At 40.9% G+C, this 16,598-nt stretch overlaps 1 protein-coding gene across 3 annotated transcripts in view; it reads left to right on the top strand.

Moving 5' to 3' along the window:
- garre1 (granule associated Rac and RHOG effector 1) overlaps positions 1-16,598 on the top strand; it is a 32,949-nt gene that overhangs the window by 4,065 nt on the left and 12,286 nt on the right. For all 3 annotated transcript variants that reach the window (XM_008297445.1, XM_008297447.1, XM_008297446.1), the window contains exon 2: positions 7,607-9,059. In XM_008297445.1, the coding sequence (XP_008295667.1) occupies positions 8,556-9,059 (504 nt within the window). In that variant the 5' untranslated portion in view covers positions 7,607-8,555. The remainder of the gene's footprint in view (positions 1-7,606; positions 9,060-16,598) is intronic.

Here is a 16,598-nt window from a genome sequence, read left to right as displayed (position 1 = left end):
TGCTCATGCACCCGAGATGATCAAATATAACAAGAATCAAGGCTACCATGAAACTCTCATGTAATGTGAAACTTAGCTTTATTAACCCCCTGCAGAAAATATTTTGCTTGTCCTTTTCCATGAGCAGGTCAGAATTGAGAGTCAGCTTCCAGAGAGCAAATAAAGGCTCTAATAAAGATTTCATATCTATTTTTTAGGAGCATTTCAGCAGTGACTCGAACCACGATCACGTGTAAAAGTCTGGGTCCTTAGTCCAGACCCTGTATCATACCTGTCAACGTATTTTACTGTCTTCAAGCCATCAGTAGTAAAGGGAACCTTTCTTTCTCTTTTGTGTGAAGGGTTGTAGTTTTCTGTGACTCTATACTTTTTGCTACACTTATCTTGATTTTCTTGTGCTGCACGTGTGACCAAACATACTTTTCTAACTTCTGTGGCACCTCCATGTGTTGTCTCATTGTGCCGAAAGTGGAAGAATAAATTCTTACTTTTGTCCTGGCTAAAAATACAGCTCCCTGGTGGCTGGCATGCAACACAGCCTGCAACCTCAGTATACAGCCTGCTCAATATAGGCTGAGGGAAGCATTTTCATCCACACAGGTTGCCACCAGCCTTTCATGAATGGAACTGACGTCAGAGCCTTTCATCACAGCTCTCACTTGTTGAAACCCACCGGTTGGGCACACTAAACACACTCTATTGTACAGCGTTGTTTGGAGAAGATATCGGAGCTTGTTGTGTTTGCTTACTGTTGAATGCTGAAAGGCATTTATGCTTTGTGCAAAGGCTCAGATTAGATTAAATCAGATGGGAATCTTTTCATGAATTAACATAAATGTGCCCATGTCATTTGTCATCTTTACTCCCCCTGGTGAGACTTTTAATTAATTCGTAAAATGATGTTTGTTTTTTCATGTTAGGGTGTTGGAATGCGGTGTTATAATTTGATTAAGGGAAAGGAACATGTTGAAATGTCTGTTTGCATGTGTGACACAGACCTGTGGGGCCCTCAAGTATGTCCTTTGTTAGAGTGGCCTGTCTGCTATTTTTATTGGAGCCATAAGCTACTTACAATGTCTGTTATGACAGTACAGGTTAGCCTAATATTATCCAGCCAGCTGTATCAGCCTCTTTACTGATATGGGTAGTAGGTTTTGTCCTGACTTACTCAATAGGGATTTGTTTCAGCAGGAGGAAAGGTTTCACTACTGCTTTAAAAAGTGTAGAATCTGCACAAATGCAGTTCAGCAGAGTTGGCTATGATTTCACAGAAGAAGTGTATAAAAAAAAAAAAAGAACATTTAGTGATAACTGAGTATCAAAGAAAATGTATATTTAGTCTAAACCACAAGAACAAAAGTGTGACCAAAACAGGATTAGTTGTGGGAACTAAACCAAACATTGCCCATAACCACTAGAACCTGCAGCTGCCTGCTAAATAATTCCAGGAGAAACACTACACTGATGACAGAAAATCTATTCTTGCAGTTAATATTAAATCATAGCCAAGGCCTTTATTTTTCTCTTCCTCTCACAAAGTCATGCAGCTGCATGTGCGAGTGTGTGTTTTTTTTTCTGTGCGCTGGTATGAGGAGACCAGGGCTGCCACAATACTTTCCTTGTGTTCTGTGGGCAAGAGGAGCCTGGCTCAGCTCCTGTCACACAGTTGCTCACGGCACTTGTCCTGTCATTTGGACTGACCTCCTCGACCTGTCTGCTGATTCTCAGACTTCACTGTGACTTATCTGCTCTGTGGAATGTCTTCAGTGAAGCGTCTCCTGGCAAATACACAGCCTGAGCTTTGCTTTGCAAAACTCAATTAGTTTACTTTATATATGTCTACTACACAGCTACATGACGTTTTGTGGGGATGTTTCGCAACGTATCGTGGGCTTTTCTGACCGGCTTTTTTGCGATCATTTGAACCCACATTAAGAGGGTTCTGGGGAGATGCATTCCTTTGCTTCATTGGCAACAGATGTAGAGGAGAACATTTTTTTACTTTGAGCTGAACCTTTTGGAGTGTCTAAAAACAGTGCAGTGTGGACTGTAGGGCAGCTGTTTTACCCATGAAGGCCGAAATAGACTTCATGAGAGAGCTAATGTCGGGCCTGTGGCTAGAGCATCAGAGGGCTTGTGTTTGCCTCACAGTGGCAGATGGATAAGGAGCTGTCAGCATGGGTAACAGCTGCCCCATCCACAGCTATTAAGCCACCTTAGCTGTGATGTGACAGTCACACAAATACGGCTGAGTATCCAAAAGTAACTGCCGTTGTTGGTACCATGAATGGCAGTGTTCCTGAAGGTTACATAAGTGGGCTTGTGGCTGCAGGGTTGACTGGTTCATTATGTCAAATCTGTTGGGAAATCTGTGTTAGGAAAGTGAATAAAATAAAAAGCAAATGCTTGCAATGCTGGAGTGGAACTGCTCAGCGGTCGGTAGTTCGAGGGGACGGATGCACCGGGTGCCACAAGCATCGCAGGTTTGAGTATGTGACACAGTATGAAAGCAAGCCAGGTTGATGTGGTGAATTGAGACACATAATTAGTGTAATTTCTCAGAAAATAAATGTTGAATTGTTTTGTTTTTGAGATTAATAGACTGAGTTAATGGAAACTACAAAATTGTATCACACCCTGAAACCTCGCCAGCATTTTTTAGTGCTTGTGGCTACTCCTTATAATAAAGGCACTTCTTTTTTTAAGTTGGTGTGTCGGTAGCCGCAGTTGTTTACCCAACGCTTTGCACAGACAGGTAAATCATGCCCTGTGCTATGATTTACTACATACCCATACCCAGTGGCATACTTGGCTTGACGTTTTTGTTACTGGCGACAGGGAGCTTGCTCCAGGAAACTTAAACCCCCTTCCTGTTGAAGCCGAGCAGCTGACATGTACGGTGAGTGGGGAAGTAGAGCTAACATTAGCCCTAAGCAGCCCCTGCTGGAGGAAGGACATTAAAGTGAACTGGCACCACTCCAGTGCATCCGGAGGGACACTCTCATCACATGTGTTTGTTTGGGTGCAATCTCTGATACAGTGTGCCCTGCAACAAGAGGCTGGCAGCCAACAGAGTTACCTCCAGAAGCCAGCAGGCCTCATTAATATTCATGCCATGCCTCTTTCTCCTGGGATAACCTCTGCTTACGGAGTTTTGTAGCCAGGAAGGAAATGTGGACCACTAACACTCTCTAATAATGTTACATGGTTTAATTGTATCTGCCTGGAACAAGCATGAATCAAAGCAAGTAGCACACAGTTTTCTCCCCAAAAATCTGGCTTTGTTTTTCAGGCTGAATCAACTGTGACTCACTGCACTTAATCTGTTGTTACTTTAGTGGTTCAGCCATAAAACTACATCTGACTAAACCAATGTTTTTACTTTCAGAACAGTTTGCATCCAATGCCACAAGTCGCATCCTAATACCATACTGCATCTTTATACCAAACTTTATCGTGTACAAGTTGTTCTAAAGTTTTTACAGGTAATCTAGGAAAATCCATGTGATTTAGAATGTTTTTACTATCATTATGTTAATCAATGTCAAGCTGTAGTTTTGGATTACCACTGTTCGGGTGTTTTAAACTGTCTCACCACTGCCCATGGTCAGTTCTAGATATTTCAAAGTCTTCCTCTTCTTTCTTTCTTTGACAATAGTGTCAGTTTTGTTCCTTGTAGTGTGGTGGCTTCACTGACCTGATTCCTGTTCTTCCAAACAACTTGATGAGCATACCGTATTCCTGTTTTCCCGCCTATCAGTTAGCTCAAAAGTGTGAGAACTAGAGTAGTTAGCCCCAGGCTAGCTAAGCTCAAGTTTCCTGTCTAACTTGCAGAAAGTAATATCCTATTAACTATGTCAACTAACAGGTACTGGAGCACCTGGCAGGTTGTCACTGTGACTGTAATCCTGGGATTTAGAAGTCTGCACTATTGCACGAGTTAGCTGCTCTTGACTGTCAAGTATACATTTGTGTCTGCTGTTACCTTAGCAAATTCTTCTTAAAGGAAAATTTTCTTCTAGGGCTGTAGTCAACCAAAGAAAATCATGGGTGACTGAAATCGTACCTACTCATCAAACAGGTGACTGCTTGTGGGGGAAAAAATCTGCATGTTATCTACATGAACAAAATGGCCCACAGTGCTCTGAGTGACCTGCTAGCTTCATTAGCCTAAATGAATCCTAAATAAACATAAAACAGTAATATTTGCAGCATGCTGAGTAATCATAACCTTGTTATTTTATACTGAGACAGTAATAAGAGACTCAAAAGAGACGATTGTGCTCCTGCCCATATTTATTTAATTTCTGAAAATATATCAACTGGAGATTCCAGCACAAGTAGTACTGACAAATTAGGCTACAGTTTTTTGCAGACAAGTTAACCGATTGTTTTTAAATGATAGGCCACCGTGGTTTCTCTGATATGCAAAGTTTACACTTGACTCTTTGACCATCTGTATTTACAACATTCAGCCACCTTGACAACGTCTTTAACATTACGTCAGTTTGTTAGTAAGCGTACATGTTAAAGTTTAGCTGAAGTCCAATGTGCTGTCCATTGGAGTTTATATTGCAATGTGAAGTTACACCCAGGACTCTCCAGAGGAATGTATAAATCAAGTTTGGCATAGCTAAGCTCGACAAAACCTAAAATTTGTGCGTTCACATAAAAGGGGTGTTACCGCATCATGTGACTCTTTTTCCACACAAAATTCACCTATAGTGTGCAACAGCTGTCCAACCGATAAGAATTTGGATGAGAGGATATGGACCAACCAGTTGACCAGTCGACCTGGAGACGACTGCTCTACTGTCATCGTCTTTGAACTGAGGTTTTCCTGCATAAAATAATTTGTGGTGTCCCCAAAAAGGGTTTTACTCAGTCCAAAAATGATAAGAATAGAGAATTTTAAAAAAAGAAAAAAAAGTAATAATTTGGATTGTTCATAGGGAAATGCATGGATTTCTGTAAAAGGAAACACAAACTCATTACCGTTATCGTATGTGGAGTAATCGTGCTCTCTGTCAAATCGTACAATTTAGTCATTTTTCAGGAAAAAAATTGTGAAAGTATGTCAAATATTCTGAAATTCCAACCCTTTGAAATTATAGGATTTTCTGTCATATAGCACTGCAAAAAAGCATATTTGGACAAATTAAATAAAACATTTAAAAACGCTACATTTACCTCTGAGAATGTCATGAGCATTTTTGGACACTTCATAGACTAAATGATTAATTGAAGAAATATTTAATATAACCTAACCAGTGAAAGCTTTTTAAGTCGTAAACATTTGACACAGACAGACCAAGTGTTTTAGCAGCAAGATTAAACTGTTAACTGCAGTGTACAGGTGTGTGATTGTGTTTGTAAGAAGAGAGACTTCAGAGCAGCTTTTTGAAATAATAAATGTAATATTACCAGCTTTGCTGTAATGTAAGAGTTAAAAATGGGAAGCATGTCTCTCTTGTCCCTTCATGAGGAGGTCAGTAGTTTCCCTCGGCTCTGTCTCTCAACCCAGTGGCCCAACACAGATAAGGGTGGGCTGATTTTTTTATTTTTTTTAAGCTGGGCGTACCCCTCTGTTTGTGAAAGGAAGTGAGGTTTGAAGGTCAGGAGAATGCTGGCGGAGATGCGTAATGGAAGCTACTATGCATGCAGAGCTACTCCACAGCTGCTTCAGCTACAATGACAGCATGCTGGATGGTATTATCTAGTTTGGGGTGGTATTTTCTTTCCACAAGTTGCGTTTCCTGACTCACCCTAAAACACAGAAGCTTCCAGTGTGGTGCTAGAAGATAACATGGTCTAAATGTTCCACGGAATCATCGCTGAGCTGTGTTTCTAAGAGACTCGTCTGTCAGGATGCTGTCTGTTGTCCCATTGACTGCAATATTATCAGGAGTGTGTCTGTATCAACTTTAGCGCCAACTAGGGCTCTGCATAGCAAAGGAACAGTTTTAGTGAGGATGGTTTTCTCTGGAAGCTACCAGCTGGCCTACAATACAACTAAAAATGTAGAAAACTGACTCCATTGTGCCATCCAGGAATGCTTACCTCCAGATACATGAATGCATGTTTCTTGTGGGTGGATGGACATGGCTAGAAGATAAATGCATTGTTTTCTGGGCTTGATTTAAGGTATTTTTTACTCAAACCATAATTGACAAAGGTAGTTTTTGTAATTTAGTTTGCATATTTCATTTTAAATGACTGCTGATTGGGTTAAGTATCGTACTTTTTCAACACTTAACCCAAAGTCTTTAGCTGTGTTTAGTCTTCAATGAGACTACATTGGTCGACAGTTGCAAGCTAGAGTTAGTTGTAGAAAGAGATGAAACATCAAATGCCCTTTTGATATTGATGGTGTAAAATATTATATTCCCAATCAAGTGAAAAGGCCAAAGGGAGACGGAAAAGTCACACAGAAAGAGAGTATTGTGACTCCTACCATGTGTAGCTCAACAGACCCCGCAGTGTCTTCCAACAATGGCTTCTTGCAGGAATTTCTCTCTGCAGCTGTGTTCTGCTAAACCAGACACTGCCGGAGATTCTTTGCAGAGACGCTCTCTGTGAGGCATGGTGTTAGTAATCGTCTAGAAATGTACAACTTTAAACCGCAGCTTTTTATTAAACTGTAAGAAAATATTACCACCGAGTTTAGAGAAGCGTAGCTGAAATCCTCCTCCTCCAATCAGAGCAGCTGAATAACAGCTTTTTATGTGCCGCTGCAACAGCTGATACTTTCCACCGGAATGGGTGTTAAAATTTATCTTTGTGGTTTCATATCATCAATGAATCCTTGTTGCCGCAACTGAACGAAACTAAAACAAGTTATTGTGCATGACTGAACATGTCTCAACACAGAACTGAATGGCTCACGATAAGTATAATAATTTGATGCACAATGTAATAAATAAAGTTTGTTGTAGATCACACTTGCACAAGAAGTTGCATAGAATTGAAGGAGGTGTGTTCTCACAGTGTATTTGTAAGACAGATGTAACGTTTATCTTACAAGAAGTAGATTGTGGTAAAGGTGAATGTTACGACATGGAGCCGCTGTAAGAAAGGGAAACAGCCATTTCTGGTCAGCAGTCAGACCCTGTCGTTCAGCACAGAGTGTGAATCCACCAACATGCTTCAACATGTTGGACTTCTGTTTGCTAGTAGTGAAAAAACATTCATATTATTCTATTCATATAAATGTTTCTGAATTAAGACCAGTGCTGTTACTGAATCCACAATACATAATATCATGGTTGTATTGTGACAGAATGTTTCTGCACAGTGCTGACTCACTACTGCTCGCACTGTCATCAGCCAGGAAGTTTTTGTTGTTGTTGTTGTTTTTTAAGTTAAAATATGAATTAATGCTTGACCTATGATTTCCAATGACATATTATTTGACTCATCGTATTCCTGTCACGCTACATAATGTTCAAGTGTGTAATCAACAGAATTAGCTGCACATGTACTGGTCATAGGATGTTGAGGGCAGTCCAGGTAACTCTGAGGGTGTAGCAGTTAAATTCAACCCCATCCTTCCTCTTTGACATGATGTTAAACCTCTCTTCTGTCTTTCTGCTCTTTCCTCCCTTAGGAAATGACCTAGAGGCCTTACAGATACATTTGTGCTTTTGTCGCTCTAATCTGCATCCGCAGAGAACAGCGAGATCTGGAAGCACACTTGTTTCCGCGGTGAGTAATATCTACCTCAGCCAGCAGACAGGGGAGAAACCAGGAAGCTGCTGGAGACTTCATACAGGCAGACCGAGCTATCAGCTGGCCGCTTGCTCACTGCCTGCCGAGTCCTGCTTTATGAAGAGGATTTGTGACGGACTGGATCTGTCTGCCCTTCGCCTCCCACTGCTCCTCTGCCAGCCACTGCAAAAGACAACACGAAGCCACATTCTCTGATTCCAGCAGTTACGTGCTTCTTCTTCTTCTTCTTCTTCTTCGTCTTCTTCTTTTTTTAATAGTCATTGTCCCTCTGTGCTGTTGACCAGTGTCATTTTCCTTGGATTCAGTTTTGCTTTTAAAAGGGTTTTTCTACTTTTACCATTGCAGACTGGTATAGGTTTATATATCTATATATATATCTATATATATATGTATATACTCTATATACTGTATGAAGAAGGATTTTTTTTTTCCCATTCTGAAGGAAAGTAAGAGCACTTTAAAACTTGGCTGTAGTACTTTTCCTCCTCTATTATGATCATTTTGTTTGAAGCTGAAAACAGAGAATCTGGGGGTGTGTCTTTGTTGTTTTTTAAGCTGGCTATGACGTATCTGCAGCAGGGCTGCATGTAAGCATTTTACTCAGCCTGCCAGTTTTGATCACCCTCTCGGCCTCACCCACTTCTGTGTTGCCCTTCTACAAGGCACACTGAGATGAGTCTCTGGCAGGTGGAATCCTTGAGCTGTCTTTCTATTTAACTTGAACAGTTTCAGGACTGTTGGATTTGGTGTTTTTGTAAAAAGGACAAGAGCACTTTGCGGGGAAGAACAAACTACAAACAGGAGCTTCCGGTGCTGCTGCACCACCTATGTATTGTTGTAGTGCGCAGGAAAGTAAAATGGACTACAAGCGTCGCTTTTTGCTCGGCGGGTCCAAGCAGAAAGTGCAACAGCACCAGCAGTACCAGATGCCTGAGCTGAGCCGGACCCTGAGCGCCTCTCTGGCCTCCTCTTGCTCTGCCTCTTCGCCCATGGGCACTGGGGTGGGCATGCCTGGCAGCTGCCACCCACCTCCTTCTGGCGCCACCACCGCTGTTGCCGACATCCAGCAAGGCATCTCCAAATATTTGGATGCCCTCAACGTGTTCTGCCGGGCCAGCGCCTTCCTCACAGACCTGTTCAGCAGTGTGTTCAGGAACTCTCACTATTCCAAAGCAGCTATGCAACTGAAGGACGTGCAGGAACACGTCATGGAGGCGGCCAGCAGGCTGACTGCAGCAATAAAGCCTGAAATCGCCAAGATGCTGATGGAGCTGAGCGCTGGGGCTGCCAACTTTAAAGACCAGAACGACTTCAGCCTGCAGGATGTTGAGGTAGGTGCTTACACACAGTCACATACAGTCGCATTATACCCAGTTGTTGAACGTGTTTATGCACAAGTTTGTCAAATTGTGTGCACTTCAGGAAAATGACTGTCTTATATTTTCCACATAAAAATATTGAAATCCACATTTACTCTTTGCGCTTCTGGAAAAAAAAAGGTTTTACAACCTGGTACAGTTAAGCACCACATACTTTATCATATTCATTTACCCATGACTCGTCTTCTCGAAGTGGTGCTAAGATGCTTAGCTGCACTCTGTCAGGGGACTGGCTCCATGAATCAGTGTTTCCTGGCTCAAACAGGATTCTCACGCCCAGTGTTAAGCTGGTGTCAAGATCTGAGGGTGAGGTGTGAAAAACACTGAGGATATGAGAAGAAAAGTCATCTTTTGTCACTCTGAATACCACACCATCTTTCTGCAGCACAGAATTTGCTGATGTGCAAAATGTTGAATGTTGTTGCTGAGGTGTTCTTCATGTGAGTTTAAGGGCGGATTTGGAGACTGGTGCACAAAATAACCACAGAGTCAGCTGTGATGTGGGAATCGGTTGTCTTGGTCTTAAATTCCTTTTGCATGTGTCTCTTTCCTTTACTTTGTTGTTTTTGTCCCTTTGTCTGGTGTCACTCTTGATTCATCGCTGGATTTTTCAAAAACTTTCCCTAAAAGTCAAAGAGGGATAAACACACTCACGGGTGTGACACATTGGTCAAGCTGTGGTCGGCACTGTCTCACACGCAAAGGGTTTGCAGTTCCTCGCTCACATCTTAAATAAATACATATAATCAGCAGAGTTGAGGACTTCGTCAGATACCAAAGACAACATGAACGATATTGCAAACCGTGGCTGAGAGAACTAGTTGTCACTAAGAAAATAGTGTAGAAATACCATTCGCTTTTGTACTAAATCTAGACACTGTTAGTCTCACTGAAAACCTGGGTCAGGAGGTTCATGGAGGCAGGTTGGATAACTCAGACCTCAAACATGGGTTCATTTTAGGTTATAGCATCAGTGTGAAATATGTGCCTGCAAAGGATCGGGAAAAAGTGATTCAAAAATGAAGAGACTTCCCAGGTGCCTGTGCCTTTAGAAATAATAATCATGAATGGATAATTATGGAAAGTGTCACTTATGGTATTTATCATCGTAATTCCAGTTGTCAGTTTTGCTGTAATCGTGCTGCCGTAGTAGATGGTCTCTTATGTGATGCTCAGCAGCAAGTAGTTGTATTTTTATCTGTGCGCCACAGTCAAGCTGCCCCCAGATTGAACCTCAAATATCTTAATGATTTCTACACCTGTTTATAGACGTAGCCTTCATTTACTGCACAGTTGTGAACTTGTGCAACAACCAGTGAGGCTCTCTGCACCTTTCCCACGACACTGTTGTCTTTTGATGGCAACAAGAGGCCTACAGTTAAGGATAATCAGGTTACAGGGATTCAAACTTAGTAATAACAGGACAGATTGAAAGTTCCCTGTAATTACTGTTAAATAATGTGACTGTTAAAATGTATTTTTGTAAATGAAATGTAAATTTTTGCTGAGAAAAGACCAAGGATTTTTCTAATCCGTCTTGTCCAATTCTGTGCTTAAAAAAAACAAAAACAAAGCAAGAACTGTAGCATTGTGCCACACTTTTCTGTGTAGCTAAAACCTAACAATGTAAAGCTGAAATTATGGCGATCGTGTACCCACTCCCTGCTACATGATAAAGGATTATCGTGTAGCAGGGAGCGGGTACACGACAGCGGCCAAGACACTGGAGGGACTGCAGAACCTCAGTGGATGTGGCTGAGCCCAAAACAGGAAACACTTTTGCACCGCAGTCGGTAAATCTGACTCTCTGTGGTCTTGGATATGCACAGATGAATATTAGAGGAAGCCCAAGTCTGTGAATGTTTAGACCACATGGCTTGGCACTCGCATTTAGTGTCTGGCCCCGGGCATAAAGGCTACATTTATTAAAGCATAGAAAGAAACACATTAATACTTTACAATGGCCTTATTCCAGTGTGTTAATTGTTTTGAAAAAAACACTCCATGTACACAGTGATATTATGCTGGTAGAGTGAAGCATAATGTGCCATTTGAACGTTTTTCATTTGTTTTTTAAAATTGTTTTTACAGTAAAATATTTCATTTCTATTGTATGGCATTGTAAACAAAGCAGAAAGTTGTCAGACTGGAGTTGACCACATGGCTGTATGGTTTGGTGATGAGTCATGTATCGCCTGGGTTTGTGTTCCTGCAAGTAGTGCATTGTTTTTATAGAAATATCTACGCTACTATCTCCCATGGTTTCTTTGGAAGACAAAAATTGTTCTGTGCGCATACAAAAAAAAAACTTGTTTAGACCCAGCTCGTGATAATTGCAGCTAATTCAGTCTGTCTCTTACAATGTGATGTGTTTGTGACTGTAAAAGGGATTTTCCTTTTGCCTGCATGAATCAAGGAATGCTGTTTGGCAGCTGGATGTATTATGAGGTCTTCAAAAAGAACCAAATGCATTTTTGAGTTTGGGGAGTTGTGGTATGTGAGGCTTTTCCCCCTTTCTTTCCCTTGCTCACGTCTCCTTTTCCCCTTGCTGTCATTTGCCCCCTTTTTTTTAACCAAGAGCCCCAAAAGTTCAGGTCAGTGCAGTCTACAAAACAAACCACTGACTTTTTTTTTTTTCCAAAACAGAGCGTGGTTTTCTGGCTGCTCAGAGCGACTCCACTGCCAAATATGCATGAAAATGTCACGGTTTGTTTAGAGGCCGTTTGCCGAGCTTGTAAGTTTAAACCACAGAGTGAAGACTAGAGGCAGACAGAGATGTCCCCACAACCAGAGAAACCTTCATGGCTGCTCTAGTCAGACAACTGTAAAAGCATTCTCAACCTCTTGCACACTAGAAACACTGGAAAAAACAACACCTTGGTCTTTGGCTGTTCAAAACAATCCTGCCATTTAAAAATAATTGTTTTGTTTTTTTTTACAACTTTGCTGGTTTCTTGACAATATCCTGAAGTAAAAGGAAAAAAGATGGAGGATAAAAACATGAAAAGCACATTTGAGAAAGTGCTAAAAACTTCGACCTAATAGAACACATGAAATTTCATGAGATAGATTTAAGTGTACAACAATGTTTGGAATAGTTTGTGAGGTTGGTGTAACAGCATTTCTGGGTGTTTTCCTGTTTTAAGTTCAGACCAACATAGAAAAAAGGGTTAAAACCCCCCCACAGAGTTTTGACCAGGGTTGAGTCCTTGTTCTTTTTGTATCATGATGTGCCCATTGCAACTTGGTGGTTCTAACAAGTAATGCAGCAGAGGGCATGAAAATGAGTAAGAAGAAGTGGCTAACGTGGATGTAAACAACGTAGGAGCTAAAATATGAAATTTTGCAAATTTGATAAGTAAAAATGTGTTGTTCAGAATGACCTTGATGTCAACACAGTCAGGACTCTCTTTGTGGATATGGAGTCGTCTTAACAGTGGAAAAATGTAGCCAACGAGGAGGTTCCCTGGCGTGAAATTTTTTTGCCATAAAAACCTCAATTTAGTGCCCTCTGAATAATTCAAGAAGTTGACAAGTGTATAAAATTAGGTTTCAAAACTGTAAATAAAAAAAAAAACAACAACAACAAAATAAAAAAAAGCACTAAAACACTGGGGTGTGTCCATCAAAGGTGCTAATTGACGACTTTTGCTTCAGTCCACATAAACTGCACTAAACTAAACACACAGACCTGAGTTTGTTTTAACCTGACAGGTGCGATGTGAATCACCAACCACAGAATATTTCTGTCACTTGGACAAAGGGAAGATGCACTTGCTGCACAAAACTAGCTAGCCAGCCGTGGGCTGTCGTAGGTGTGTAACTAGCCATCAACAGAAGAGCCACTGATGCTGCTGTGCTCTAGTTTTCATAACATTATACTGTAAGGGGGAGAGATCATATAAAATAAGGATCCAGTGTGCCATTGAACCTTGACTTCTGACCTGCTCAAAAAATCCTGAACACAAAAATGATGATAAACAGTTTGGTGGTATGATTTCACAATACAGTACTACATGCATACAGTAGTTTCAGAACTTGTTGTCTTTTTTTAAGAGAATAAATGCATATAAACACAAGTTTTGTCATGAGAAACCTCCGCAAAGCACCTCATTATTGTGCCTTTTGAATAATAACCTCATTTTAGCCAAACTGTGCGATTTAATTTCTTAAGCTACACTCATTCAGATCAGGAGGTCCGAGCCAGAAAGACTCTAGAGTGCAGCAGTAAATCCATTTTACTTTGTCGATTACAACCATATGTAAGTGACCATTTCTAAGAAACTCAGGGGTCAAGATAGTTGTGACAATCCTGTTTCTATGAAGCGATTGTGTAAGAGGGAAGACCTGGGAAAAAGACATGAAAAATAAAGGCTTGGGAGGCAGCGATAGATAAAGCTTGACCACCGACGTTAACCGGCCGAGGTAGGCTGCTTGTTGTTTTTTTTCCACAGATCAGACAGCGGTGCTGCCTCACCATGCGACCATCTGGTTATTATTACAGCCTCACACTCCCCTTCCCCAGAAAAGGTCTGGATCTCAACAACAGTCCTCTCCTAGATTTGGTGCTCTGATAGTGCAGGTGCTCACAGAAAGTAAAAGTACAAATGTTGATGATTGATTCACGAGTGGCCTTGTTGGGTTTTGAGACGGGCCAACATTGGCTTGGCTCCGCTGCACTCTTTATTTCTCATACTTTCCATGACTGTGTGGGATACTGCGCAGCCAATCACATGTGTTATCCATTATCTTGTGCTGTAGCCATGTCCTCATTTTTTTTTTTTTTTTCCCTCGCTCGGTTATTGTTGCCTTTGTAACACTTAGAGTAGTTTTTGATCTTGTCGTCTGCTTGCGTTCATGTTGTTCTGCTATCGTCATTAGGACACGCTGCATATGGTGATATCAGCCTCATTATCAGGCCATATGTGTCTTCTGTTATTTGCAGAGACGCTAAATCTCCATTGACTGATTGAGATCTGATTAGTTGCTCGACGTCAACAGCCGGAGCAGGAATTTCTCATCTTGTGCACTCTGGATCTGAGCCTGTGTTTATGTAGTCTCTCGGCATAAGTTGGGATGAGGCAGAGGGAAAGGCAGTATATCGTCGTGCTTTATTCATGGTGTGATAGGTCTGAGCATTAGGACGGGGTCTCACGTTTTTACAGCTGTTGTTTTTAGAACTTGAGAGATGGCGGTGTCAGCCGGTCGGCCTGTTGTTTAGATCACCACGTTGGTCCAGATTGAAACACGCTGATTACCATGAATTTTTGTGCAGATGTTCATGATCTCCAGAGGATAAATCTTTACAGGCTTGATGTTTCCTTCTATGCCACCATCGAGGTTATGTTTCACAGTGACTTTACGTGACTATACACTGCTTTTTAGTGGTGTTTGGAAACTAATGGTTTCATCTTTACTAATGTGTTGTATTCTAAAAGCTTCATGTTGTCCTTTGTCTCAACTCTTAATCTTTAAAGAAAATGAAGCTGTCAGATACATGTGAGAAGAAAGCACATTATTGCCCTGTGAAATGTGGTGGAGTGGAATTTTAAAGTAGCATTAAAGTGAAATACTTAAGCAAAGTACAAATACATCAAAAGTCTAGCTAAATACATGACCTGAGTAAATGCACTCACCGGTAGTTAAATTTCACCACTGTCTGAATATTTGGACAACTACTGGATGGATTGCTGTGGATATAAAATTGTTATGAACATGAATGGTCCTCGAAGTATGAAATCTACAAACAGTGTAAATGCACGAGCTGTCATCAACCGCCATCTTTGTGTCAAGGTTTCAATTTGTCCAATATTATGTGTATTCATGAATATTCATGACCACCTATCAGCAGAAATAAGAAAAATTCCATCAGGCTTGGCTGTACTGTAAGTATGAGAACACAGACAGTAAACATACCTATTATACAACAATGTTATCACATTAGCGTTCTGGCAACGCTGTGTCTTAGTAAAACCTCACAGAGCAGCAAGTTTAGCTCTGCACTCTTAGTTTTTTTTTTTCTTTTCAGTCCAACTCTAACACTTGGTCATTTTAGTTGCATAATAAGGTCATCACCCATCATTAGACAGCATTCTGACTCACTGAGAAGGCTTTTGTGTGTTGATGGCTTTAGTTTTACATGTGACATGTAAAAATAGTTTCTTTGCTTATCCATTTTAACCACATACAGAAAAGACCATATCACAGGAGACAAGCAGACACAAACACACTTGGTATCAATCCTGTGACCTTTTAGGCTCTCTGAGTAGCTATTGTCGTTAAGAGAAAAACAATGCAACAGTTCGGCCTTGAGCTTGCTGTGGTGTAACTTTTCAGTCTCCACTGAGCACACGGACTCAACAAAGATGTACTTGTATAATTTTATTGGAGATTTCCAATATACAGCTTTTGCTTCTTTCTGTTACAGCTGAATTTTAGTGTTCGTGTCTCATAATGCACAGACAAATTCTAACACTTGGCTTTGCTAAAATTGTGGATATGGAGGACAGATTTAAGATTAAATAGACATGGCTTCTGACTGAATTATTTTTTTATATTGTGAGATATCAGAACTGATATGTGCTTATATTATGACTTAACTAAAGGAAATGTATGTAAAGTTGAAGCGGACCACAGTGACAAAACCTAGGTTTTCAAACTAGAACCTGACCAATATACCAGTGGGCCAATATTATCGGCTGATATTGACCTATCACAGCTATATAGGTATCTGCATTTATCTTACCTGATGTGCACACAGAAAAAATAAATACAACTGAAAAAGGTTCCTGTGGTTCCCGTTTTAACAGTAGTCACAAAAGAGATAAATGAGGGCCAAGAGAGAGACCGACTCAAACTGAACATGTTGCGATTCTGTAGTGTATGTGTCTTAGGGCAGCCCAGGATCACTTAATTTAGCTTTTTGCTAGCTAATGTCCAGCAGAAATGATGGTCTACCAGCCATTACAATCTACGACATGGAATAACAAAACAATAAATTGAGGCAGTAAATTCCAAAGTCATGGCTCAGGCATTTCAGAGGACGATGGATTTCCCATCATCTCCTGTTTTTGTAGTTGTTATGAAGGACTTGGTAGAGGTTTTAGGCCTTAAGTCATTTCCAGTTCAGTTTAGTTTAGGTTTCCATGAAGTGTGAAGTTGAAGAATGACAGAGGCTGTGTCCTGTTGTCCCTGTCTACCATCTAAAGCAGCAGCAGCATATTTCTGTCTTCACAACTCGGCCTATCCCTTGAGATATTTTCAGCAGGTACCTGAAAAAGAAAACCCTGTGACCATGCCGGGTCCTGTGGTGTCCTGTTTCTCTTATTTCGCTAACTGGACAACAAACGGCCTCCAAGCCTGAACTATTCTCTCAACAAACAAACACACACTTGGACGTGCAGCAGAGTAGATGTGGAATGATGCACGTCAACCTAAAAGACTTGTTAAAACACACGGTGTGTTTTAACTGTAGTTACCGGTTATGCATAT

Source organism: Stegastes partitus, unplaced genomic scaffold (genome assembly GCF_000690725.1).
Source record: "Stegastes partitus isolate 25-593 unplaced genomic scaffold, Stegastes_partitus-1.0.2 Scaffold1221, whole genome shotgun sequence".
In the NCBI taxonomy this organism is placed as follows: Eukaryota; Metazoa; Chordata; class Actinopteri; family Pomacentridae; genus Stegastes; species Stegastes partitus.
Note: the sequence above shows the minus strand (reverse complement) of the source record. Positions and strands in the feature narration are given on the sequence as shown.